Source organism: Desmodus rotundus, chromosome 8 (assembly GCF_022682495.2).
Source record: "Desmodus rotundus isolate HL8 chromosome 8, HLdesRot8A.1, whole genome shotgun sequence".
Taxonomy (NCBI): Eukaryota; Metazoa; Chordata; class Mammalia; order Chiroptera; family Phyllostomidae; genus Desmodus; species Desmodus rotundus.
The window spans coordinates 51,594,380-51,621,677 of NC_071394.1; the positions used below are offsets into that span (position 1 = coordinate 51,594,380).

The window sequence follows — 27,298 nt, forward strand, 5'->3', positions numbered from 1 at the left end:
TGCTGTTTTGATTACTATAGCCATTGCAGCATTATTTACAACAGCCAAGATATGAAAGCAACCTATGTATCCATCAATAGACAGCTGAATAAAAAAGATATGTTTTATATATATATATATATATATATATATATATATATATATATATATATATATATAATGAAGTATTACTTAGCCATAAACAATGAAATCTTACCATTTGAAACATCATGGATGACCATAGAGGGTATTGTGCTAACTGAAACAACTCAGAAAGAGAAAAAAAAGCCACATTATCTCACTTATATGTGGAATGTAAAGAAGAAAATAAGCAAAAAACAGAAACAGACTCATGGATACAGAGAACAAAGGGATGGTTTTCAGCTAGATGGAAGGAGTATTGGGGACTCATCTTGTACTTGTTCCAGTATGCCCACCTTCAGATGTATGGGTGTGTGGATCTTTGGGTGTGTTTGTATGGTGAACAGGTGATCCTTTGTTGAGTTATAATTGGCTGACTTGTAAAGTTAAGGAGAGAAATAATGGAATCTTTTCACTCCACAATGATGCTGTGGATACTGCTTTTTAAATTGCTCTTTGTGTGTACAAATACCATGAAGTTTAGAAATGGTAATTCACGGCAGTGATGTGCTTATATTGTACTGGGAGCAGGGCAGAAGGCTGCATGTGTCTCTAGGTTGAGTTCATGTTGTCATTGGTATGAGAGTTTGATTTTGATTTTTGCATATTTTCATAGTGAACATGTAGTTTTTCGTAGAGGGTAGTTATGAAGTGTTGCTTCTGGAATCATTATTGCTGTGAAAACAGGTAAATTTTCCTAAGAAACTTATAGGTTTGGACATTTAAGATCACAGTTTAGATCTCTACATATTTTGCTCCTTCCATTAATCATCCACAGCATTGTCATGAATGGAAAGTTGAAGAAATCTTTATAGTTTTAAGAAACAATTAACATTATTCTTGCTTAAGTACAGCATCATCTCAGACATTAAAGAATAAATTATTTACCACATTAATCCTCTGCTTTGGTTTTTAGCAGTACAATTTTTATTTTATCACAAGGCATACAATCATATATACAATGCATAATTATCATCTAAAAATACAAGATATAAATAATAAACATTATAGTAAAGTATACATGAACATACCTTTGTTTCAGAAAATAAAGTTGCCTTAAGGATGAGGTTTTCATATCTATGGTAAATCTTCCAAACAGCTCTTGCTTAAAAATAAATCTCATTGAATACAAACTTGTCACAGTTTTCTCCTTAAAGGCTCTAATGTAAAGCCAGCCAATGTATTTCTTTTATTCCATTAATTCATCTTACTATGTCCCTACAATAGATGAAATACCTATAAATTGTCTGATAATGGTTATACAAATTTGAACACTTTTATTTCTCAGTAATACATGATAGAATCAAGCCATTTCCTGAAGACTTGTGTGAATGTTTCTTGCTTTTTTTCAAAACTATCTTTCCAAACTATGCTCCCATTTTTAGTACAGGTCCTGGAGTTTTTACTTACACTATTCACACAGGGAGTGCTCCTAGGTTCCTAAGAGTAATCCGAGACACTAATGCTCTCCTCCCAGTTAGAATTATGGTTTTGCACCTACCTCTTACATGTCTGTTTCATTTCTCTGAATTTTATCTGACCCCTCACTAGATTCTTCCCAAAGTTGTTACCCAGGTTGGAGAGTTCATGTACAGAGATAATTTCTAGGATACACGCAGTTCCACTCTCAACGAGATAAGTGAGCAGTGCTCTCCTTTCTGTGATGGGAGAACAGGAGCATCAAGTGATGGGAGATAACTGAGAAACATTTGGGCTTGGACAAATGTATTGTATGGAATGATGAAGGGACTGCAATACGACAATGGCTTCACAACAGTATACACACACAGAGAGACGCACACATACTCTCACACACCCATGCATACACATACCATCACACAATTCTGCACACACACACTCACACACATGCATGAACACATAGTCTTGTGCACATACACTTAACAAAGAAACATATTTGTGTAAGTGGTATTTTTCTTAACATACTCATACATGATTCACTTTTTCTTTAATACAGTGCCCTAAAATGACATAGCTATTCTCCCTCCTCTTTGAATTTGGGAAAATTGGTGTTAACAATAATGGAGAAGCTTATAACACCCCTCATGGACACTTAGAGCTACTTTCCTCTCCTTAGGCTGTGAACTTAGGTATGAAGAGGTGGAGGATATGCAGGCTAAAGCACAGGCTCCCAAAACTGCAATTGATGCTATGTAGGCATGAGGGTACTAATTTAAAGAGAATACATTACTCTGTTTGTTTCATTATTTCACCTCTGTTAAAGTTTTTCACTGTGTAAGAATCCTTCAAGAAAATCTCCTGGGGCCTAGCTGGTGCGGCTCAGTGGATTGAGCACCAGCCTGCGAACCAAAGGGTCACCGGTTCGACTCCCAGTCAGGGCACATGCCTGGGTTGTGGGGCCAGGTCCCCAGTAGGGGGTGCATGAGAGGCAACCACACATTGATGTTTCTCTCCCTCTATTTCTCCTTCCCATCCCTTCTCTCTAAAAATAAAATAAATAAAATCTTAATAAAAGAAAATCTCCTGGGTTTTAGTGTTGTAAACATGCTTCTATGTTTCCAACTTCAGTAGGGCTTATTCCCGGAACTACTTGCTATGTAGATATCCTTCCTCTATGACAGCCAAGATTTTTAACCATGGGGTGAATTTCAACCAGTATTTAAGTCATTTCTATCTACATTCATTTATAAGACTACAAGGACACATAAGAAAAATGAATAAATTTTAAGAAATGCTCAAAAGAGCTCTATGTTTTCATTTTGAAAAACCCCACCTCGCTGCCAGTAGGCATCTGTATCAGGTGCCACGAAAATCTGGAATTGACAAACGAATTGAGAGACATCATCATACTAAAATTTTGAAGCCACCTTCAATCCGAAGTGAGAGAGTATATTCACAAGAGACAACACACAGTGAACAGAACTTATAGCGACATAGGTCTATATTTGTATGTCTATACCTTTGACTTTCCGACTCAATTTCAGAGGGTGCTGCCCTAATAACATAATATATAGGCTAAAGAAAAGATGGGTGTTATTTTTAAGTTGTCCCTTTTTCCTGCCCAGGCAAATTACAGAAAAAGCCATTATCTCTGAAACCATAAGTTTCAGGGAAAGAAAGGGGGAATTTATATATCATCTGGAAGTTTTAGCAAAATCACCCTAGATGTGATGCTCACAGCATTTTCCTCTCAGATATAGTGCAGGGTATGCACGAGCACCATAGTGACATAATGTCCTCATTCAGCTCCGCTAGGAGCATTCTTACTTTCTACTGAAAACCACAAAATATCTTGAGATTTAATGAACAAAATGCTCTCCCTTCATGAAAAGAAAGAATATGGTAATATCTATGTATTCATAAAGAGATGTTGCATATAAACTAGATTCTGCAACCAGGCTACCACCTGGTTGTGAGTTAAATATTTTGTGATTCGTTAACACAGAAGTTATGGACACTATTAAAGGACTAATTGGTGCTCAGGTAGTTGGAAAAAGTTGGTACTATTGACATAAGCTTCCAGAGAGAAGCTTATGTTGCAACAAAATACCTCAGCATCAACTCTAGATAACTCAGGGATATTATTAACATGCCCTCAAGAAACTGCCGGGCTGGAAGGCAAACCCATCCTTCTTTACATGTGTACATTTATTTACAGATGAAATATGTATACTTTTGGTAGTATTTAAACCACTTTATGTTCCTTAACATCAGGACATGCTTTATCATGAGATTATTTATGTAAATAGCATGCTACAAATATAGTTTTTCAAGAAATTAAACTCTGTTGAAAACCATCTTTTGCATGTTTAAATATCAAGATAATTTTCTACTATATATGAACATCAGACACTTCAGGTGTTGGTCCAAGTCATTCTTAAAGTAGAATCCTCACCACACAGCCACAGGAAATGCATGTCCACATAGCACAAAGCAAGTGGAATGGGCCCTGGTAATGTTGGCATTCTTACTGAGGTTGTTATTGTCAATGTTAAACAGCTGAATTGTATGCCCAAGCTCTGAAACCAATGTTTGTTTGTTTGTTTTTCAAACAGAGCTTTTGAAACAACATTGCATTGGAAGGCCACAGCAGCTAAGTCCTGAACTAAATCTAGGTAACTAGAAGAAAAAGGCATGTTTCTTGTTCATCAAAGGAACTGGGAGCCAGCCTTGCTTCTCTGTGCTGGGGAGGAGTGGTATTTGCTTACTTGAACATTTTGTACTCAATCCTGCAGCCTTGATGCTTCCCCTGACCTGGGCGGATAATGCAGCCTCATTTACAACTTCAGCCCATGAGATTTCTGAAAGTTTGTTAGAAATTCTACTTTTCCATATCAGACTGCAGTAGTAATCTGAGTTAAACCTAGATCATTGAACTCTTCTCTTCCTGGAGAACTATAAGAAGACATCTCCACGACTAGTCATACTGGTTTATTTATCCCATCAACATCCCTCAGGTAAGCAGGATCCTGAATCGTATTTCTCACTCTACTAGTGCTCTGCCGCTCCATCCTCATCTTAATTGGAAAGCAGAAGTCCCTGAAACACCTCTTGAAATTTTCATCAAGAAAAGCATAGAGAATGGGGTTTAGGCTGCTGTTGGTGTAACCTAGGGCGATGCAGAAGTAATAGCTGGAGAGGGCAGCGGTGCTGTGGGAGGTGCTCCCCAGAGCCTCCACAAGGATGAAAATATGAATGGGAGTCCAGCAGATGATAAAGACCGCCACCACCACCAAGACAAGCCTGGTGATTCGACGGAGGTTGCGATCCTTCTCTCGGGAGCCCGAAAGGAGTCGGACGCTCTTTAAGCGCAGGATCATCAGGGTGTAGCAGATGATGATGATGACGACGGGGATCACAAAGGCAAATACAAAGACGCAGATTTTCATGAAGAGGTCCCACCAGGAATAATCATCATCTGGGAACTGCAAGGAGCACTCGATGACATCCATGTCTGCAAGAGGTGAACAAAAACAAAACAAAATACAAAAAAGTTATTGTAACCGTGGCTGCAAAGTGTTTAAGTGTGAATTTAAATACTTTTGGTTGCCAAGGTCCAATTATAGTGAGATGATATTATCTGAAGCAGACTGACTACCTAACCAGAATGAAAGCCATGCATATTAACCATCTTGTCTTCGTGCATGGAACGATGAACCCAGAAAGTCACCATTTATCGGTAACATACACTAAACTACAGAATAAATTAAATTAGCTATCAATATGAATTATCTAGTTGCGGAAACTGGTTTCATGTTGATGATTTTTAGAACAGCTAAATTGTTAATTTATAGTATAAGCACTTATTTACATCTCTATTGATTAACAATTCTCCCAGACCCAAGGTTCTGGCAATAAAAGCTAGTATTTATTAGTATTAAGACTAAACATTGCAAATCTAGCCATTTAATTTAATGAAAGCCAATTTGTCCTAAAAACACTAACTGGTTTACAAAAAAACCATTATGAAGGTCAGTAAAAACTTACATAAAATTTGTCTAAATATGACCCCGGTATTGTGATTTAGTGGAACAAATGGTGACCCTTGTGATTAAGGGCATGGCTGATATATAACAACTTTTGCAGGAGGAGAAGAAGGTGTAGGAGGAAAAGAAACATTAGAAGAAGGAATGGGGAGGAGAAGAAGGAAAAGAATCATCATTATCAAGGAAATTCAAAAATCAGACACATTTTTCATTTTTACCAACACTGCTGACATAATAAGTAAAACAAATATTTTTGTATGATTACTTAGAAAACTGCTTTATTTGCCCTGCTTCTCTTTGATAGAGAGTATTTTGGGGGGATTGATGTTAATATTAGAACAACAGAGACCAAAAGAACAGAGACCCAGGATAAGTACCTTTGATAATACTTTCACTGGGGATCTGCCCACCCCTCCACAGCTCCCCTTTTCCCCAAGCATCAACCAACCCACATTTTTCCTTCCTGCCTCTGAGCAGTCATTGAGCACAGAACAGGTACAACTCTCTTTGTCCTGATCCTTCCTTAGGGATAAAGTAATTGTGAGCAATATTGAGTGTAATTTCTATAATGAAAATATTTTCTCTGACATGGCAAAAATCTGATGTTAAAAAATATTTCACCCTGATATGATTGTGTAGCCACTATGTTGTATACCTTAAACCAATATAAAATAATATAGAAAGTAAACTGTAATTTAAAATACTGTTTTAGAAAGAAATATCTCAAAATATTATAGTTTTTGTTTTGCAATAACATTATTTTTCTCACACATTGCTAATAAAGAGCAGTTAAAATTTTAAAAAAATACTTTACTCTGGGGTTTACTTATCTATTGAATCTGCTTTCCTTAAAGGTACAGAATGTGTTTTTGTTTTTTCTGCTTAACTTTTCTACATTCCAACATTTTTTCTTTTTTGCTGTTGACCTCAGCTTAAGTATCACTTTAGAGACATTTATATAGAAATCAATCCTGTGAATAGTCTTTTATGTTTCAAATTATATTATCTTTATATTATACTCATCTTACTTTTATCATTATGTCATGAGAGAAGCTAGACAGAAGCTCTTCTGTAATAACTTGTTACCTTTCTTAATGTTTTTCTCTCCCTCCAGACTGTAAACTGCTCTAGGACAGGTATTCAGGCTGCTATACTCAATATTTAATCCCTACTACACAGGGTGGCAGAGACATTTGGTGCTTATGGAGAATAAATTGTGATATAAGTGAACAAAGGAATACCACATGGAAACCCTTAAAAATATGAACTGTACTAGTGTAGTCACACAGTAGTTACTATGAAAGGGTATCTGCTAAGATAAGCAAAGCACCATAATGGCTGATGTTTAACGTGGATACATTTTTTTGACTCTAAGGATCAGCTTCCCCTGGAACAAATTGTCTTGCATGTAGTAGAAGCTCTAAAATATTTGATGAATAAGAGCAATAATCAACTACAGCTACAGGTACTTTTACAAGAATTTGGAAACTAATTATAGCATGGAAATATACTCCAGAAACCTCAATGAAGCTTAATTTATCCTAAAAAGAGAAAGGAAAGTACTGAGGCAATCATCAAGAAAACTCAAGTCCAACATATCATTTTTATGAAGTGTTCCTTTTCAGAAAAGAGAGTGCATCTTTAGCTTTAAGGACATGCATAGTCTAACAATAAATAGATGACAAAGATATTCCATGCAAAATGGTAAGCAAAAGAAAGCAGGAGTAGCTATATTCTCATTAGACAAAATAGATTTTAGGTTAAAAACTGTTGCAAGAGGCAAAGAAACTCATTATATAATTACAAATATTTTAATTCCTCAAGAGGATATAACAATTATAAATATATATGCACTCCAAATCAGAGCATGTAAACATATAAGGAAAATATTAACATAACTGAAGGAAGCCATAGGCAAAAATATTGATAGTAGGAGTCCTCAGTACCCCACTTCCAAAAATGAATAGATGATCCAAATAGAATGGTCAATAAGGAAACAGCAGATTTGAACAACACTATAAATAAAATAAACGTAACACATATATAAAAAAATTCTATTCAAGAGCAGCAGAATATATATTCTTCTCAAGCACACATGGATCCAGAATAAGATCATGTTAGACCACAAAGCAAGTCTTAATAAATTTAAGAAGATTTTAATCATATCAGGGTATCTCTTTTGACTATATGAAAACCACATGAAAAGAAAAATCAGTATCAGGCAGAAAATTGGATAATTCACAAATATATGGTTAAGTAATCTTTAATAAGGTTGCCAAGAATACAAAGTAGGGAAAAGACAGTCTCTTTGATAAATGGTGCTAGGAAAACTGGATAGCCACATACAAAAGAATGAAATTGGACCTTTATCTTATAAAATACCCATAATTCAACTAAAAATGGATTAAAAATCTAAATTTAAAACCTGAAACCATGAATCTCCTGATACACAACATGTGGGAAAAGCTACTTGATACTGGTCCTAGTGATGATTTGGGGGGATATGACATCAAAAGCACAAGCAACAACAACAACAAAAATTGAGATTACATCAAACTAACACAAACCAAAAAAGCTTCTGCAGAGAAAGGACACAATCAACAAAATGAAAAGGCAACCTACAGAATAGAAGAAATTATTTGCAAACCATATATTTAACTAGGGGTTAATATCTAAGATATATAAGGAACTAATACAACTCAATAGCAGAAAATAAAATAACCTCATTTAAAAATGGGCAAAGAACCTGAGTAGACATTTCTCCCAAGACAACATATAAGTTTCCAAAAGGTATATGAAGATATGCTCAACATTATTAATCACGGGGGAAATGCAAATCAAACCACAATGATATATACCTTATACCTGTTAAATTGGCTTTTATTGAAAAAAATAACAAGTGTTGGTGAGGAGGTGGAGAAATGAAAACACTTTTGCACTATGAATGGGATTGTAAACTGGTGCAGCCATTTTAAGAAAACAGGATGGAGTTTCTCAAGAGGGTGAAAGTAGAACTACCATATGATGTAGCAGTCCCACTTCTGGGTATTTATCCAAAGGAACTGAAATCAGGATTTCAAAAGATACCTTTATTTTTATGTTCACTGCTGCATTGTTCACAATAGCTAAGAAATGGAAACAACCTAAATATCCATCGATGGATGAATGAATAAAAAATATAATGTATATAATAACCAGACATTGTTCGGCCTTAGAAGAGAAGAAAAGCCTGCCATTTGCAGCAATGTGGATGGACCTGGTGCGTATTGTGCCTAGTGAAATAAGCCAGATACACAAAGACAAACACTGTATGATCTCACTTATACATGGAATATAAAATAGTCAAACTTGGAGAGGAAGAGAGTAGAACAGTGGTTTCCAGGGGCTGGGTGGGGGAAGGGTTAAAGGGAATATGGGAGGTGATGGTCAAGGGTACAAAGTTTCATTTATTCAAGTAATAAATAAATTTTGGAGGTGTATTCTGCAGCATAGACCCTATAGCTAACAGTACTGTACTCTAGACTTAAAATGTGGGGTGAGGGGGGGATGGAGACAACTGCACTTGAACAATAAAAAACAGAAAATAAATAAATAAAATGTGCTAAGAGGGTAGATGTTATCGTAAATGCTCTTAACACACAAACGAAAGCAATAATAAAGAGGACAGGAGGAAATTTTGGAAGATAACAGATATGTCTATGGTCCTGATGGGGTGATGGTTTAACAGGTATGTAGTTACCCTCAAACTTACTGAGTTGTATACAGTAAATATGTGCCACTTTTTACATGTCAATAATAACATAATAAAGTATTTTTGAAACAGTATTTCTTTTCCTTTTATATTAATATTAGAAGACTGTAGCTTTCTTTGTACATGTTCCAGTGCTTCATGGCTGTCATGAATATAGTTAGCTCTAATACCTAAACTAAAGCCCTCCTGGTGTGTATTTTTAAAGAGTAATTCTGTTTCTAGTGATAATAATAATAATAAGAAGAAGAAGAAGAAGCAGGCTATGAATTCCCAAAATAAATAGTACACACATATAACATATAAATATAATTTAAATGTTATATTTAGTATATTAAGTCTATAAAATGAAAATTTTCCTTTACACAAGAGCCCTTCAATATTGAACAAAAACCCTACAGATGTTGATAAACATAAGCAATTAGGCAGGACCTGTTAATTTATGATGTCAGATGATGATACTAGAAGCTAACAGTTTTCAAGTGCTCACTGGCCCCGGGGCACTGCTTTATCAGCTTTCCACATATTGACTCATAAGATCGGGAAAACAGCCTAGGACACAGGTGACAAACACAAGGCCCACAGGCTGAATCAGCCCTCCACCTTGTTTTATCCTGCCCGGCACCTTGTTTCTACCTGGCAGCAGCACTGAGCTCTCGCTTGGCTATTAAGGAGTAGTTACATTTATACAGCGCTAAAGTTACATTCGGCCCTTTGAAGGCAACCACAAAGCTGATGTGGCCCCTGGTGAAAATGAGTTTGACACCCCTGCCCTAGGAGATAGACCCTATGATTAGTCCTATTTTTCAGATGAGGAAATTGAGGCATAGAGGTCTAAGTAATGTCTCCAAAGTGACACTGCCCATAAATGGTGAAATCAGGATTCAGTCCCAGGTAGTTTGCTTCCAAAATCTGTGCCCTTAACTAGAAAGAAATACTGTGAACCCAGAAGCAGTAACCAAGATTTTTGTCCAGGTGGGTGTGTTCTACTGCAATTAATGCCAGATTCATTTCAGTGAGCACTCTCCACAAACAACACTGTAAAATGCTAACACCATCCAGCTCTGACTTGGCACATGGAAATTATCTAAGTGCTCCTCTTGGTCATTCAAGACTCTTGATACGCAGTGTGATGCAACAGTCCAAAATGAGCCATTGGAAGTTCTAGAGACAGTCTCTCATTATGTGAACACAGTCTGCTCCAGAAAATAGAGACACAAAGAAAGAAGGGAGCCCTCTGACAAGACTACTTTAAGTTCCACCCATTTCCCCCTCTGTTTGCTGTACAAATTAATCTTCTGCCTATGCTGGCGGACTTTCTCTCCCACTGCACATGCACACATTGATCTACAGCAACTCCCACCAGGAAAACCCGCATCTACCTTTGCTTCCTCTTTCAAAAATCTAATTGATAGCCGTTTCTTCTAGGATGCCATTTTCTGACAGTGATTACAGGAGTGCAGGGGTTAAGTCTACAAGTATAATGTGGATTATGAAAATCAGTTCTTTATTTGCTCTGGGAAAAATCATCCATGTTCTTTATTCTTTAGCCTATTCTCTCAACTTCATACCGTAGAGGCAGTAACTCCTCTTAAATCCAAGTTATTTTTGCATGAATTCCTAAGGCTCAGAGTTTCTTACAATTTTATTTCCATTTGTTCTATGTCTGAAGAAACAAAATCCTGTATGCAATTAATCATATTTTTAAAAAAACCTCTTAAAATTTACCAAGTATTATAGCTTAACACCTGCAGTGGCTGTGCTGGAAATTCACTTTATAGTTCCAGGACAAAAAAAAATTGTGCTGCATTAAAAAATGAGTACCATGCAAGATAAGCTATACTTTTAGCACCTGACCTTTCACTAAGACCTGGGAAGTCCCTGCTGCACAGAGTCAGTTTCTGTACTCACAGGTATCATGAACTTCCCTGATACAATGGAGCATTTAGACAATTGCTAAGGCAGTAAATAACATGAATAACATCCAAAATGACTGTTTTATTCTGTTTTCCCCAGGAGTTTCTATTAAGACCAAATATATTTTTACTCTCATCTTTTACTGAAAAAGCACAACTCCTAGAACAGTAGTTCTCACCTTGGCTGCAGGTCAGGGTTCACCTGGGGACAGCTTAACAATCTTGATACCCAGACTGTGCCTCAGGTCAGTTAAACCAGACCCTCCAGGGTGGGACCAGGCAGCAGTATTCTTTAAAGTACCTAGGTAGTCCCAATGTGCAGCCCAGGATGAGAACCACTGTCCTAGAAATACGGGGAAAACATCAAGTAACCTGTTGGCATGGGGTAAACTATTATGTCCAAAATTTAACGTTATCTGTACTACCACTCCTCTGGTGAACCTGATTTTCAAGGGCCTACAGTCAAATGTAGCTATTATGATTGTGTTGTGGAGATTAATCCTTAAGGAGAAGACTGTAAATAGCAATATGTCTCTAATGATTCAGGGTGCTTTTGGGGGAGAAAACAAGAGGAGTGAGGAGGTGTATCTCAGAATTGCCAGAATACAATGGAATTGTACTTTAAAAATCCACACGCTGCTAGCATTTCTGAAACAGGAGAGAGGTTGGGTTCTGTGTTCAGGTAGTGTCATTAACTCATCTTCTGTTTAAATGTGGAAAGGAACACAAAATTGCCGTATTTCTCATCTTCCATGAATTTAGGCATTATATTTCCATTGTCTTTTGGCTTTTCCCACAGATGTATCACCTAATCACTCCCAAATTAAAAGTTTGTTTCCTTAGAAGTTATATTTTAAAAAATGAAATGAAAACACCTGCCCTTACCTTCCCTGACTTTGGTTCCTCCCAGGACAATAGCAGATATGCCAACAGATGAAGACAGCAGCCAAATACAGATATTGATGATCTTTGCCTTCAAGGGTGTGCGAAAGTCCAATGCCTTGATGGGGTGGCACACAGCGATGTATCGGTCCACACTCATCATAGTCAAGGTGAATATGCTGGTAAACATGTTGTAGTAGTCAATGGAAATGACTATCTTGCACAGCACATCCCCAAACGGCCAGGAATTCATCAGATAGACTGTGCTCTGGAAGGGCATGGTGGTAGTAACTAAAGCATCTGCCAAAGCCAGGTTAAATATATAAATGTTGGTCGCTGTCTTCATCTTAGTGTATCTAAAAGACAAGAAACGAGATCATTTCCCTCCATCTTCATGTCAAATCCACGAGGTTAATGTGTTTGTGAAAACCTTTGAATTATGATATTTGTTTTTCATTCACTTATTCTTTACATGTTTATTGTGCGTCTAATGTTAGTAAAAGAACTGTCCTAGATTTCAGGGATAGTATAAAAATGGGCAAAAGTCTCTGACTTTAGCGTTTATTATAGTGCTTTGTGCAAACTTTATTTAAATGAAAAATTATCAGGTAAAGAAAACAGTGTAGATACATAGATGAGTTTACACAGTGTAGACCTTCTCAACAGACTTGTATATAATACAGGTCTTTGTAATTTCACTGGCTAACACACATAAGTTTGTTGATTTTTGTTTGCCACTGAGCACTGGTTTTTCATTTTCAATGCATTATGTAAACAAAGCGGGCCGAGTTCTTCCCTTACACATGTCATAGCACTAAACGTAATCCGGTGCAGTAGGTGGGCAACAAGTCTGTTTTTCTTTACTTCCTTCTTGAATGAGTTTTCAAGTACATAATTTGTTGCATCTTCCAACTGAGGAGAGAATAATTTTCAACACAGGTAAGAAAGATTGCCTTTAGGCCCCAATTACTCTTTTCATTACAACATGAAATTTAGAACAATTCCATTTTCAACTAAAACCAAATTGAGACAATTATTTTACTTAAAACATTTCCTCAGGGATCTATAGGGCATAAAATGTTCCAATCTGTATCAGCAGGTTTTCAGAGGCCAAATGCTAGTACATGTTAGGAAAATCCATATATTAATTTTTTCCCACACACTTTGGATTTGTAGACTTTATCACAATTAATTCAGCCATGCCCCATGAGCCTTCAAGGAGCCAGGCTTCCTCAACGTTATAGTCATGACTTTTATTTAAGGTCATTTAAAAAGGGTCTATCTTACGGAAGACCACTTCTGCTTTGGTTATAAAAGTCAGTGTCAACAGTATTCATTGATCACTGTGTTGGTGTCATTCAAGATGTAAATTTCCGCATGAGAAACTTATTTTACCACCATGGCTCCCCTTGGAAACAGTGTGGTCTAATGTGAAGTCAGATAGTCTTGGGTCTGAACTCATTATAAGACTTTTCTGAGTTTCAGTTCTAGTTACATAATGTTAGTAAAACCTAACTGGCAATATATGAGATAAAAGTGGTCGATGGCCTGACTCAAAAGTATGAGCTCACTCACAGGATCACACTTCTGTCTCAGTTTCCCAATGCCCGCCATGCCCCTGATCTCTCCTTTCTCTCTTCTCTTCTTGGTAGGAGAGGTATTTGTTTGTACTTGGACGAAAGCATTATAAGGAATGGTACTAGAGTCAATCTTTTGCTTTTCATTTTGATGCTGTTGACTAAACTGATTTAATCTGGACAGTGAGGAGTTTATTTAAAACTATGCTTTGCTTTACAGTTTTTACTCAAATATTTTTAATGACCTGTAAGCTTTAGAAAGTGATTAAATGTGCAAGGCCAATGCTCAGAGCATAGGTTTCATAAAGGCATAGATAACTAAGCAAGTACATTTACTGAGACAGCCAAATATTTCTAGTGAGCAAGACTGAAATTCTATCTATTTAAATATCTTCTTAAAAATATAGTTATGTTAGAAAACTGCATCTTATGAGCTCACCTCTTACTCTTTCAACTTTCCCCCTCAAATCCCTACTACCAGCAAAGGTTTTAGCAGGCAATATCTTTGACGTCTACTCTCACATTTCTTCCCTGATATTCTCTGCTTTCTTTATAAAGTTAGCCTGAACTGCCTTACACTATTAGGTAGACCTGGGTTCGAGTCATTTTTCCTTCCAACTGATAGACTTTGGATAGGCCACTAAAAATGCTGAGTTGAAGTTTCTGAACTATAAAATGGGAAACTTCATAAACTTTCTTCATAACTTCATAAAGTTCACTGAAATAATTAGTAGCATGCACAAAATCTGGAAAGTATGTCTAATTTATTTCATATTCTCAACTCATCCTTCCTCTCTCATGTGGGTAGAAGCCACCAGTTACCACCAGAAGCAAAGGGGAATGTAGGTTCTATTTAAGGTCCAAAGTTGTATTTACCCAATTTATTTTGAATAAAACATAAGAGTAAAATGAAGCCTAGAGTCTTATACACTGGAAGAACAAGAATAGAATGATATATTATATTATAACACAATATACATCTTAAGTAATCATAAAATGTTGAGTGGTAACTTGCTCATAGCTTTTCAAAAGTATTTATAACAAATGATGTATGAAATTGCTTAAAAATTTATAAAGAATTCAGATCCTGTCATTGGATCTCAGAACATGAGAGAGAAACACCCACAACAAAAATGTCTACAAATTACATCAATTGTAGCAAAAGCCCCTGCGCCCAGAGAAACAAGCTCAGCCCACATCGCCCATGTGAGAGCTACCACTGTCACCATCCCAATGGGCTGGGAACATTTACCAGGGACCTAGAGGTGCCTGCACTCTCCTGCCGTGCTGACCCTGGATCTGCCAGCATCCCAATGTCATGGCATTACCTTCCTGTTTTGAGAAGTTTCATAGTAATGACAACACTAATGATAACCATTTATTTTAAAACACTCCCTGTGTCAGGCACTCTGCTGTGCATTCCGCATGCGTTATCCCATTTAGTACTCAGAGCAACCCTATGTGGTACATATCAGTCTCCCTGTTGCATAAATTCTATAAAATTCCCTAGTCTGTAAATTTCTCAAAGGAATATAGTTACAAAGAGCAGAGCAGGAATTCAAGTCCAGAAGTTTGATCCCAGTCCCTGCACTTTTACCTCTCCCCAGTACTGTATAATCTATTGAACAAACCTCAGTATTTTAACCTCCATGTATCTTCTTTGATTCTCACAACAACTGTCATTCAACTTTACCCTAGAAATCTATGTCTTTCCCCCAGTTTAGTTGAAGAAAGTTAGACTTGGGTACAAAATTTGTGGTTGCAGAGGCAGGAGCTCGGTGGGAGGATCTGGATGGGGCAGGAGGGCAAGGCCCCTCTCCCACGTCTCTGAAAGACACATGCTTATAACCCGACCATGCTGGAAAGGGAGAACAAAACAGGCATAATTAAAATAAATAACAACGAGTTCAACAAACGTTTCCTGACAATCTTTTACATACCATACCGGACTGGATCCTATGAACACATCATAATAAGACAAAACTCTCAGCTTCAATAGTCTGGTTGAGCTATTTCGGGTATTGCTTGTATTCAACCAAAATGAAACAGTAGTTAGTCCTCCCAGTCACTGTATGTCCACTGGTGGAAAAAACAAGTAAGTTTTCTTACTATGATAAAATATAAAATTAGTTTCTTACTCTACAAAAATTCACAAGTATTTCAAGCAAAATGGCACCATGTGGGTGGGGAGCCGGGGCTCATGAAGGGAAGCTGGAGGTGGGCTGGCAGCAAGTGGCTGCACTTTTTAACACACACACCACAGGAGCATATGGCACTAAAAGAGCAAAGTCTGTGGGATGTCTTCATTGAACTTGACAATGTTCCAAACCTAAAAACAACAGGACAGTACACCAGGAAGGGGCGGTGGAGCAGGCCAAAAGGAGGGGTCAGCTAGGGAGCTAAGAGTACCAGCTGTGAGACAACATGGCAGAGGTGTCTCCAGGAGTTAAAAATGCTCCCCATGACACCTTAACTCAAGGCCTTCCTAGTGTAGTTCTCCTTACAGAGAATTTAGGCATGGCTTTTAAATTGGCAACCATACATGCTGAGTGATGCCAAAGGGAACAAAGTTATCTGCTGAGCCATTAGGAACCAATGTCACCAGGCAGGGTTTCTGGGGAAGTATGACACTCATCACCCAAGAAATGAGGCACCAGTGGGAGGAATATTGAGCTTGCTATTGATCTATATTGCCCAAGTGTTTTTTAAATTTAAATAATGATTCATTAATTAGAAGCTTCTTTTTAGCTTTATGACAACATGGTAAATCCATAATCTTAATGGCTAAGCACCAATTACTTTGCATGGGACATGGTACTTGAAAATTGCTCAGTGAATGCCAGCCCTCACTGTCATCATTGCTACTCCTGCTGCTGTTGTTATTATTGTTAATGTTATTATCAATTATCTACTACTGTCCTAATAACCCATGTCACTATCCCATAAGATACCAATACCCTCATTTTTTCTGAAGATGATTCTCAGGGGTTCTTAGAGTCCCTATGTAATAAGTAAAGAAATTCCGGACTGTCATTCTAAAGCTTCTTAAGGAGTCAGAAATTTTATCAGAGAAATAAGGTGATTCTGAGGATTCTGCCACCTCCATCAGCTAAAGATTGAAAAACATTCTGATTAGTGTGGTCACATATGCGCCATGAGGGTGGACAACATTTGACATCAGGAAACAGGGCGTGATCCAGAAGGTAATACTGATACAGAACATTAGCATACTGCTCCTCAGTGGATAAATGCTGCCATGTACATTATGGCGTTTTACTTTTTTCCAAAGGCAGTACCCATTTTTCAGGCAAGGAAACCGAGTAAAGAGGAAGTAAGTGACTTGCCTGAAACTACAAATTCGTGAGACGGTGAGAAATAAAATCTAAGCCTTTTGAGTACTCTTCAAGCTATAGCTCCAACATAGTGAAAACCACAAACACCTACAACCTTTAACTGCAATGCTGGAGCTGCACTAGGAATCTGAAGATCCCCAAACACCAAACTCAGTAGGAAGAAAGTTCTGCAGCCCCTGAGAAATGCAGTCCCTTAACCAACAGTGGAAGGCTAGCATACTGAGAGACAAGTTTTGGCACTCCCTTCTCTGCATTGCCAAAAAGCACAATTTACTCACTTTCCTAGGTGTATTTTCCAGGCACATAGCCTTCTAGATTTTATGTTTGAAATGGTCAGAAATAATGATGACTGTACTGATGTGAATTCTCAGAAAATTAATTTGAAAACATAATGAGTTTGCTTGATTAAATCCTGCAGATACTTTGTTTATCTCAATGAAATTAACTTTCTATCTGTCCTATTGGCTATTAAAATTATGATTCTTTCCTAAAGGGAAGTAGCTTATTATTTTAGAAAAAGAAGGAAAATTCAGTTATTTTTTTCTTCAATAATCTGACTTTGAATTTGCCTCAATCTGTAGTCAGGAGTCATATTCCCACAGGCCTCAGGACCTTTCAGTTCCTCTGAATTACTCTCTTATGCAAAGAGCAAAAGCTACAAAGAGAACTGAAGAGAAGTGGGCTGTGTCCCTGAGTCCCACTACTGCGGGGACCGCAGTCACCAGGCAGGTAGTGACACACAGCCAGAAAGGGGGGCTTCTGGCATCACATCGCACCCCTGGAGGGTGGTGGTGGAGAGAGTGGAAGAAGGGGAATGTCAAAGTAATGATTTCACTGGACTAGCCAGCCCCCCAGGAACTACTCATGATGTCTGCGGTGAGGGCCCTGACTCCCAGAACCGTGTTCAAGTCCATTCAACTTTGTGTGCGGTGTGCTTACAATGGTCAATAACACCTGGTGGAAAACTACCAATCTCAAATGACTGAAGTGTTGTTTCCTAGGGTACAGCTATCTGGACATACATGTAAATATCTTAAGTTATTTTTCTGTTTTTATACTGAAAACTGAGTTCTCTGATAAAATTTCTAACTCTGTAAGAAGCTTTGGAATGACAGCCCTGAATTCCTTTACTGATTAGATACAGGCTCTGAGAACACCTAAGGATCATCTTCAGAAAAGGTGCAGGCATGGGTATCTTACAGGATTGTGAAACAGGCTAGTAGGACAGTAGTAGATAATTGATAATAACATTAAACATAACAATAACAACAGCAGGAGTAGCAATGATGACCACAAGGGCTGGAATTCACTGAACAATTATTATCAAGTACCAAGTCCCATGCTAAGGTAGGCTACAGACAGCTGGCAGAGAGGAAACACAATTACCCTCCTGCTCTGTCCTCTGTCAGAGGAAGGGAGCCCTTCATAGGTGGAAAAAACATGATAGAGCATAGAGTTTTGAGTTTTGTTGTCAAACAATGAGTTGATGAGCTCAACAGGAACTCATTGTTTGAGCTCATTAGGAAAATTGTTCCTATTATTACAGCTGATCTCAAAATGCTCATAACTCTAGCCATTCTTAATCTGATAGCTTCCTTGCCCACCTGTAGAACAATTCCTTTGGAATCTCTCAATTTACCACATTTTATGTTTTTTGTCTCTCATGTAAGTTCTTTATTTTATTTATTGATTTCAGAGAGAGAGAGAAAGGGGGGAAAGGAGGGAAAGAGGGAAGGAAGGAGAGATTAATTTGTTATTCCACTTATCTGTGCATTCATTGGATGCTTCTTATATGTACCCTGACCAGGGATCAAACTCCCAACCTTGGTGAATTGGGATGATGCTCTAACCAACTGGGCTACCCCACCAGGCTCATGTAAATTCTGATGTGCTTGATCAGCAAGTCTTTTGCAATATTATTCCCACTACTAAAATCTATTCTTCTTAGATAAGTTTTCCTTATCTATCATAAACCAGCACCCTCTCCAAATAAAGGAAGAAACAAAAAGATCTATTGGTTGATTTTCTGTTGATGAATAAATAAATGTTATTCTGAAACCATCTTTTGTTAATACATTTCTAAGCCTGTCTTGAAGCCACAGAATTTTGGCTGAGCATAGAGCCTCCCAGGGCAACAACTGAGTGTATTCACAAATTAATATGGAGAGAAGGAGGTGCCAACTGCACAGTTCACATAGAGATACTGTTGCTCAGAAGATAAAGCTTAATGATTAATGGAGAGGATCTAGCATCTCCCAGTGAGAAATGAATTCCTTTTGGAATTAACTCTAAGACAGGCACCAGGAAAAACTGCTGTCTTGTAAAGTCAACATAATCAAGACGTGATCATAAAGACTACGATTTTGCCTGGTGTCTGTAAGGGTTTAGGGGCTCTATAGTGATCTCCAAATTAGTTTTCTTTTTCTTTTTCTGGACAGGGGACTATTTAGTTTCTCATCTCTGAAATAGTTCCCCAAGGGTTTAGACTTCATCTGGAATCACATGTCCCACAAAGGAGAAAATAATTTCATTTAGCTAATCCACATAAACATTTGCAATAAAATCAAATCTCTTTGTTTAGAGTTTGTCAAATGATAAAATTACTTTGAGAAATGCAGCACAAGCTCTTTTGCAAATAATTTTGGAAGTTACCTTTGCTATTCTTGTTTTAAAGGAAATGTTTAATGTTGATTCCAAGAGAGAATTTAGATAAACTAGAACATTTTTTTAACAAAAGCATAAGTTAAGACTAATGTTACATAATAGAGACCAGCACATGGCTAATTACACCAACATACCGCTGTCTTTTCTCTAATGCTTCTCTAGGTGAAGTCTGGCAGTGTTATCTAAAGTAGGCCACGGTGACATTTGAGAGATTATGGAATATAAGTGCACATAAACTGCAGTGATTGTAATGAGCATTCAAGGAGAAAGGATAAAACAGCTGGGAAGGAAAAGAGGCATGCACTGTAATGGACACTCTGACTGGGTCACTCATTCCTCCCAATTTCCCCAATTTGGTGAGAGCCATATAGTTTTGGTATCACTGGCTCGAGTTCAACCATGAGGTCCAGAATGAGTCAGGTAAAGCTTTTCTTTAAATTAAAAGAGAATATGTATATATACATATATAATTATAATGAATATTGAAGCTTGAGGAGAGTGGTTTCCTAACAGGAAGGGAATAGGAAGTGTTTATAGCTGAATTCTGTCCCCTACCCTCCAAATTAATGTGTTCAAGTCCTAATATCCAATCCTCAGAGTGTGACTGTTTTGGAATATAGGTCCTTCAAAGAGGTAAAATTAAGATAAAATGGGGTTTTAAGATGTGCCTTAATCTAGTACCACTGTTGTCCTTATATGAACAAAGAGGAGATCAGGACACAGACACACACACAGGGAAGCCCACATGAAGAAATAGGGAGAAAACAACCATCTGTAAGCCAAGGAGAGAAGCCTCAGAAGAAACCGACCCTGCTCACTCCTTGATCTTGGACTTCTTATCTCCAAGAGCATAAAAAAATAAGTATCTGTTGTTTAAGCCACATAGTCTGTCATACTTTGTTGTAGCTGCCCTTGCAAATTAACACAGGCAGATTCTCTAGACCCCTGAGGTACATGCAAGATAATGATATAGATCCACCCAGAAGGAAGGAGGGCAACTGAGTCTGCAGCTCAGATTTAGGGTTCTGAGAGAGACTCACAGATTTAGGATTGGTCAGCATTCCCCTGAATGTTATGACCAGAGGAATGGGTGATACCATTGAGAGTGTGATGGTCAGTTTGTTGTGCCATCTTAGCCAGGCTACATTCCCCAACTATTTAGTCAAACACTCACCTAGGTGTTTCTGTAAAGGTGTTTTGTAGAGGTGGTTAAAGTCTATAATCAGTTGACTTTAAACAAGAGACATTATCTTAGATGATCTGGTGGACCTGATCCAAGCAGTTGAAAGGCCTAAAGAACAGAGCTGAGGCTTTCCTAAGAAAGACAAAATTCCACCTGGGAATGGCAGCCTGCCTTTCTTAATGCCTGGCCTATGGGCTCCAGACTTGCCTAGCTAGCCCCACAATCATGTAAGACAGTTCCTTGCAACAAAACTCTTACCATGTACATCCATACCTGACGGGTTCTGCTTCTCTAATGAAAGCCCGAATGCCAAGTGCAAACTGAAGAGACCTAAGAAAGCTCTGGAAATATGACCATTCAAGAAACACCAGAGGAACTGAAGTCTGTGATGGAGACTGAAAAGAAACCCAAAGGATGTGGAAAGAAGTCAAGGACAGAATGCTGTCAGAGAAAGTGAGGAATGTAAGATTGGTCAACTATGCTAAATCTCCATAGAAGTCAAGTGCTGACCAGCCTAACATGAGCATCTGAAACAGGAGTGCTATCACTTTGGTGAAGAAGTGTCAGGGAGAGAAACTAAGTGCACTGAGCTGAGGAACGGGTGGAGACTAGGAAATGAACAGGAGGGATTATTCCTCCAAGAAGTGGATCTATGGCAGACAAGAGGATGAAGAAACATTAGCTAAGGGAACTTAAAAAAAAAAGAAAGGAATGTTCATGGGTATTGATTATTTCTAAGATGAGAGATACTTGAGTATGTCTAGTGCTTAAGGGACAAAAGGAGTGGAAAGGGAGAGATTACGGGTAGACTGGAAAGAAGATAACTGATATGGCAAAGATGCCAGGAAAGCAGGAGGCAATGAGGTTCAAACACAGGAGGAGGGATTTGCCTTTGACCAAAATGAAAGGGGGTGAGGGGAGGGTGGCTGCTGATGCAAGTAGGTAACAGGAGTGTTCCTAGCAGCTGGATGCTGGTATCACGGTGAATGCTTGCTGCCCATGAGGAGAGTATGGTCAATTACAGGGCTTGGGAATTAGTATCAGTTAATTTTTTTAATGGGAAATGGTAAAAAATTGGTTCCTTCTGGAAAATAGGAGAGAAACACAGAAAAACTAGGCAGAATTAAGATCAGGTACACTCAAAGGCAGAGGTGTTGCCCTGACAAACATAAAATTGATTTTATTCAGCAGCATTCAGTTAGCTGGGTATAGGAACAAGGAAGATGGGTTACTGGCTTGGCCCAGGATTAAGGTTTGGTGGAAGACTGTGACAAAAGAGCAAGAAGGCAAGGTAGTTGAGTATACTATCCAGAGAGGCCAAAATTATTGCTCCTGGAGTCTAGACTAGGTAAGAAAAGATGAAATATGGCAGTCTGGGAGAAAATGAAGGGCTGCCAGGTAAGGAGTACGCCAATGTCTGCAGAAGAGATATAGTGGAAAATGAACAGCAGAATGGATCAAAGCACAGGATCTGGGGTCAGGCTGCCAGGATCATTCTAGCCCCACAAGTTAGAAAGATGTGACCCTAAGTTATTTAATCTTTCTTTGCCTTAGTTAAATCTCTGCTTAGAGATTTAACTTAGATGGTCATAGTAACATACCTCTGGCTGGAAGATTACATAAATAATTCACATGAAATAGGCAACTTTACCAGCCTGGCATATATTAAGTGTTCATTAAATTTTAATTATTTTTTGCAAAGGGTAGAGACAGCTGTCTGTGTGGGAAGTTGTAAGAAGAGTGGGAGAATGGATGTTTAAGATGTTGGAGGTGGGGCTGCCTGTCAAGTTCCAGGGTTTAGTCAGGGGTGGGGGTGAAGAGAGCATGAGGTTTGGATCCTGAGTGTCACACCCATAGGCACACAGTGTCGGCAGGACCAAAGCATGTCGATCAAAGGCTGAGGAAGAACTTCCTACCCCAGGGCCACAAACCCTAAAGCCTGGAGGGAGGGGAGACTGGAATCCACAAATGTTAAGGTTTTCACAGTGAAGGGTTTAAGTGCCCTAGTATTAGGGAATCGAGGCAGATGCTACACATTAAATGATGAAAACAATTGAAACTTTAATTTGTAACACAGGTCAAAAAACAGTCAATGCTTTTCCCACAGCCCTAACTTTATGCCCAGGTCTCAGCTGGCCATACTAGACTGGCACCTGCCCTGCCATCTGAGCATCTAAATTCCATCTCCAGAATGAGTCCCCACACCCAGATGACTGAACTACAGCAGGACCCTTTTGCATGTATATCAAAGTAGTGTTCTTCTCAAAAGTGAGCCTCCATCTCTTCGGGTAATGTTGCTTAGCCCTCAACATCAGTTATAAAAGCTGCATTTGAATCCATGCTTATGCTCTGCTCTCAATTCTGATGAGCATCCCAGAGCCCTCTCGGTGCCGCCTTCTCCAATCTTCAGTCCTTTTTTCACCCAACCCAATTAAACCCAAGTCTCCGGACTTGTCCTCTGAAGTTTTATTTTTCAATTCTTTGACCATATATCAGTCTGAACAAATTAAATTCTAAATACTCTGTAATCCTTTTAGCTATAGGTTCAAGAGAACTATCATCTTAATAGGTTAGCATTTCAAGATGCTAGTATAACTCTTCATTTTTTACTTATTATCAAATTTAATCTCCAAGTACTTGGGAATGAGGTGGGAGGATCAATGATGTTGTGTGAACTCACTTTTGTATTTTTAGCTGAATTTATCCCCTTCTAACAAATGTAGTTCTGGATATTATATATGTTATATATATGATATTATGTACATAATATTATATGTGTGTGTATCAAGTCCAATGATTCCTTTTTCTTTCTGACATGTCTAATGTTCCCCATTGTCTTTATACATATTGTAGGATTTTTCGTTATTTTTAATCCCAGTGTGCAGGGCCATCTAAAAAAGCTGTAGAGCAGCTAAGGAACTCTTCTCAAGGAAAAACTTCAGGTGCTCATTCCGATGACAATAAGATGCATCTGTTTTACTCAAGCACTTAAATATAATATGAGCAAGAATAGACAGGTTTTTTCTTAGTGTCCTCTCTTTATGTAACAGTCTAACATCATTTTATCACAAAACAACAGCTTCTGTACCATAGATCTCTTAAAATTTGAATTATAATATAGAATACAGCTGCCTTTTTTTCTTTTAGTTTCAGCACTGAAATTAGTAATGACTTGGAAAAACAATTTGCTTTTAAAATATCCCCCTCTTCTGTAGCCTTTACTCATCACTGATAGAATTCCTGTTAAGTTATTATGGAAACCAAGGGTACCAAGACACAGACAGCCATTGTAGGTAAAATGAACTTTATAATGTATGTGGAGCATTAAATGATGGCTTTCAGTTCTGGAGCATGGATGAGGATAAAAAACATGACATTGCCAAGCCCAAAAGAAAAAGATAAAAGGCATTTGTATGACAATGATTTCCCAAGAGAATCAGACTCCTGCTACTGTAGATACTCATAATAAAATAAGTTCATAGTAGCTTTTAAAAGCTATTATGTGGCACCTTCATAAATAGCTTTTATGAATTTAAAGTTCATAATACAATTAAAAGGCTGTTTTAAAACTAAAGTCAGGATAAAATAAAAGAAATTAGTTCCTCATCCTTTCAATGTCCCTACACAGAGTGACTTGCCCACTTGGTTTCACAGGAACTGTGCTTCTCCATTGAATGTGTCTAACTCACTCTCACAGGTGCATCTCCAGAGTATTATGTCTCCCAGAGAGTGAAATACATATACATCTCAAAGGGCAGCCAGACCAAAGCTGGGGTGTTTTTTTCTTTGTTGAAAAAGGCCAAAATAAGAGTCACTTTACTTACCAGAAAATTAACATTATGTGGATAACTGGGTATTTATTATTGGAAGTTGAATTCGACGTAATTCCACAAAAGAACAATAACATAAAAACTTCGATTTCTCGTGGTGGGAATAAAAACCAATGCAATTTCAGTACTAAAAAGATTCATGGATACCAACAACCTTAAATAGTAAACTGGCTTTTGCTTCATAAAACATGACACTAATCTGATAAATCACAGAGCATCTATGGGTCAGAATTTTGTCTTAAAAAATATTTTCAAAGAACAAAACAGTTCTCTGGCACAGACAACCAAGCAAAAGACCAGGTAAATTGACTAGTTTTCTCTCCAGGAGACTTTGGCCTTGTTCCACACCCAGTACTTACCCTGCACAGAGTTTTCAGGAGGGTTGGAGGAATGGGGTAATTCCTACATCCTCAAAAACCTCTGGCCACTGGGCTTTACCCTGTGTAAACCTCGCGGTCCCCCAAGAAAAACTGTCCCAGGAAATAACTCACGTCTAAAAGGCTACCTTCTGCGAATCTCTGGAGCCCTGCACAGGCGGAATAGAGTCCCCATCACCTGGCTGACGCCCCACCGCAGGTCTTGCTAGCTGTCCTGACCCCCACCTCCTGGCTCCTGCCACTGCAGCGCCCAGACCCTGCGCTCACCGAATGATCACGAACATGACCAGGGAGTTTCCCACCAAGCCCACGACGAACACCAACGAGTAGACTGCCGTGATGATGACCGGGATGGCGGGGGAGATGTGCGCGGTTTCTAGTGGCGCGTCCTCGGAGCCCGCGCTACTGTTGCGGTCCGGCTCGGCCCAGCCAGGGTCCCAGCTGATGTTGTTGGAAAGCGGGCAGGTGCTCGGGGCGCAGGTGGGGCCCAGATTCCCGCGGAAGATCTGAACAGGGGTGTCCATGGTTGGGCGGCAGCTGGTGGAGCGTGAGGAAAGGCTGCACCTGCGGGGCTGCGGAAGAGAGAAAAGGCTGGACCTGGAGAGGCAAACTTTGCCAGAGCTCAGGTTAGCGCACGGAGGTCGGCGGTGCTGGGGACCCACGGCCCACTGATGCCCACCCCGTCTGCATGACCCTGGGGCGGGAAAAGGAGAAGATTGTCTAGCTGCCATGCTAGGTAACACACGCGCTGCTGGGTGCCGGGAGGGGCGGAGAGCTCTTGATCCTTTTCCCTAGGTCCTGAGATGCACCCTCCCTTTCCTAGGCATAGTCCCCTAGTAGAAATGTCCTCAGAATGCCGCTGGGAGTCCCTAGGGACAACACCTCAAACACTTTGTCCTAGCTCCCAAGGACTACGCCTCCAAAGCCCAAAGCTCACCTCTGGCTCTCTGACACAGCGGCGTGGTCCAGAGGACGCCCTGGCCGGAGCTGAACCGCGCGTTCCCGGGTCCTGCTCAGCAATCCGGATTTCTGCGCACCCGCAGCCCCGCGCGGGCTCTCAGACCACTGCTCCGAGATCTGCCCCAGGGCGCCTTTTCAGCCCAGCACAGACGCCGTGGCTCAGAGCGCGGCTCCCAGTGGCGGCGCTCAGCCAGGCAGGACGTTGTGAGGACGTGTGTCGGGCTCACCCGGCGCGCGGGCCGGGAGCTCCGGTGGCGCGCTTGCCCCGCCCGGGGCCGCGCCCCGCCCTGCCCGCTCACAACCTGCCGGGGGCTTGACGGTTCAGCCACGCGCCCCAAACTCGCCTCTCGGGCTCCCCCTTCGTGTGAAGTTCTCAGACCCTCACAACAGCTTCTTTCGGATGGTTTGGCAGTCTTTCCACCGTTCTAATGCAGAGAGCCTCTGAGTCGTTTAGATTTAGTAGTAAGGAAGCCTGTGCCTATTTAGTGCAAGTATGCATCTAAATTATTCTTAATATGTCTAGAATTTATTGTAGGCACAGTTCTCAGCACATATCTTTTTTCAGGTGAGCAGAAAAATCGTAGTTTTGTTTATTTGAATGACCCATCCGAATACAGTAGCAAAATGATCTGATTAGAATAAGACAGGCCATAAAATATTAATGATTTAATATGCATAAATGGAATATTTCCATTCTTTTTAGTATCCTCTAACTGACATACAGACTGAATGAACCTTGCAGTTATTACCTGTACTGCGTGGCATTACCTGCAGAAGAAAAAAACACTCTCCTTACTCAGGCCTCAGTGTTGATCCATGTAGGTGATAACGTCTCTCTTACAGTAATCCCTGCACCCATCACTCATTCTTGACTATAGGCACCTCTGAGAAACTGAATCCCCATGGAGAAATTCAGATATCATCATTTCTTTGCATAAATCTGCCAGTCCAGGGATCGCTGTCAGATTCTGCTAGATGAAAGAGGCCCTCAAGGAAAGGAACCCATGGGACAATGACACAGGTAGAATAGCAAAGGCAGTTTGGAGGAGGGAACGCCAGGACTCAGGAGGGGTTCCTGAAGGGGAGTGGGGAGGGTCCCCTTTCCTGATTAGGTTTTGCAGGCAGGATTTCAGAAGACCAAGGTACCCTATTTTCCCAAGTGAATTCCTGTCTAGGACTGACTTCTTGAGACAAATACATTCCCCACTGCTCCCCACAGCTCA

At 39.3% G+C, this 27,298-nt stretch overlaps 1 protein-coding gene across 1 annotated transcript; it reads right to left on the reverse strand.

Annotated features, from left to right (window-relative positions):
• Window positions 1-1,108: 1,108 nt before the first annotated feature.
• On the reverse strand, window positions 1,109-26,257 carry OPRK1 (opioid receptor kappa 1). The gene is made up of 4 exons (XM_024578300.3): window positions 26,053-26,257; window positions 25,383-25,687; window positions 12,135-12,487; window positions 1,109-5,053 (listed from the first exon to the last, which is right to left on the reverse strand). Exons 2-4 carry the CDS (start codon window positions 25,637-25,639, stop codon window positions 4,521-4,523), a joined length of 1,143 nt encoding a protein of 380 aa, XP_024434068.2. The 5' UTR covers window positions 25,640-25,687; window positions 26,053-26,257; the 3' UTR covers window positions 1,109-4,520.
• Window positions 26,258-27,298: the final 1,041 nt, after the last annotated feature.

Excerpts from the sequence above, each read along its gene's own strand:
- OPRK1 (XM_024578300.3), bottom strand. The coding sequence starts at position 25,639 with ATGGACACCCCTGTTCAGATCTTCCGCGGGAATCTGGGCCCCACCTGC. Across the intron at positions 12,488-25,382 it reads GTCATGTTCGTGATCATTCG|ATACACTAAGATGAAGACAG; the intron begins GTGAGCGCAGGG and ends CTTGTCTTTTAG. Across the intron at positions 5,054-12,134 it reads AGGAACCAAAGTCAGGGAAG|ACATGGATGTCATCGAGTGC; the intron begins GTAAGGGCAGGT and ends CACCTCTTGCAG.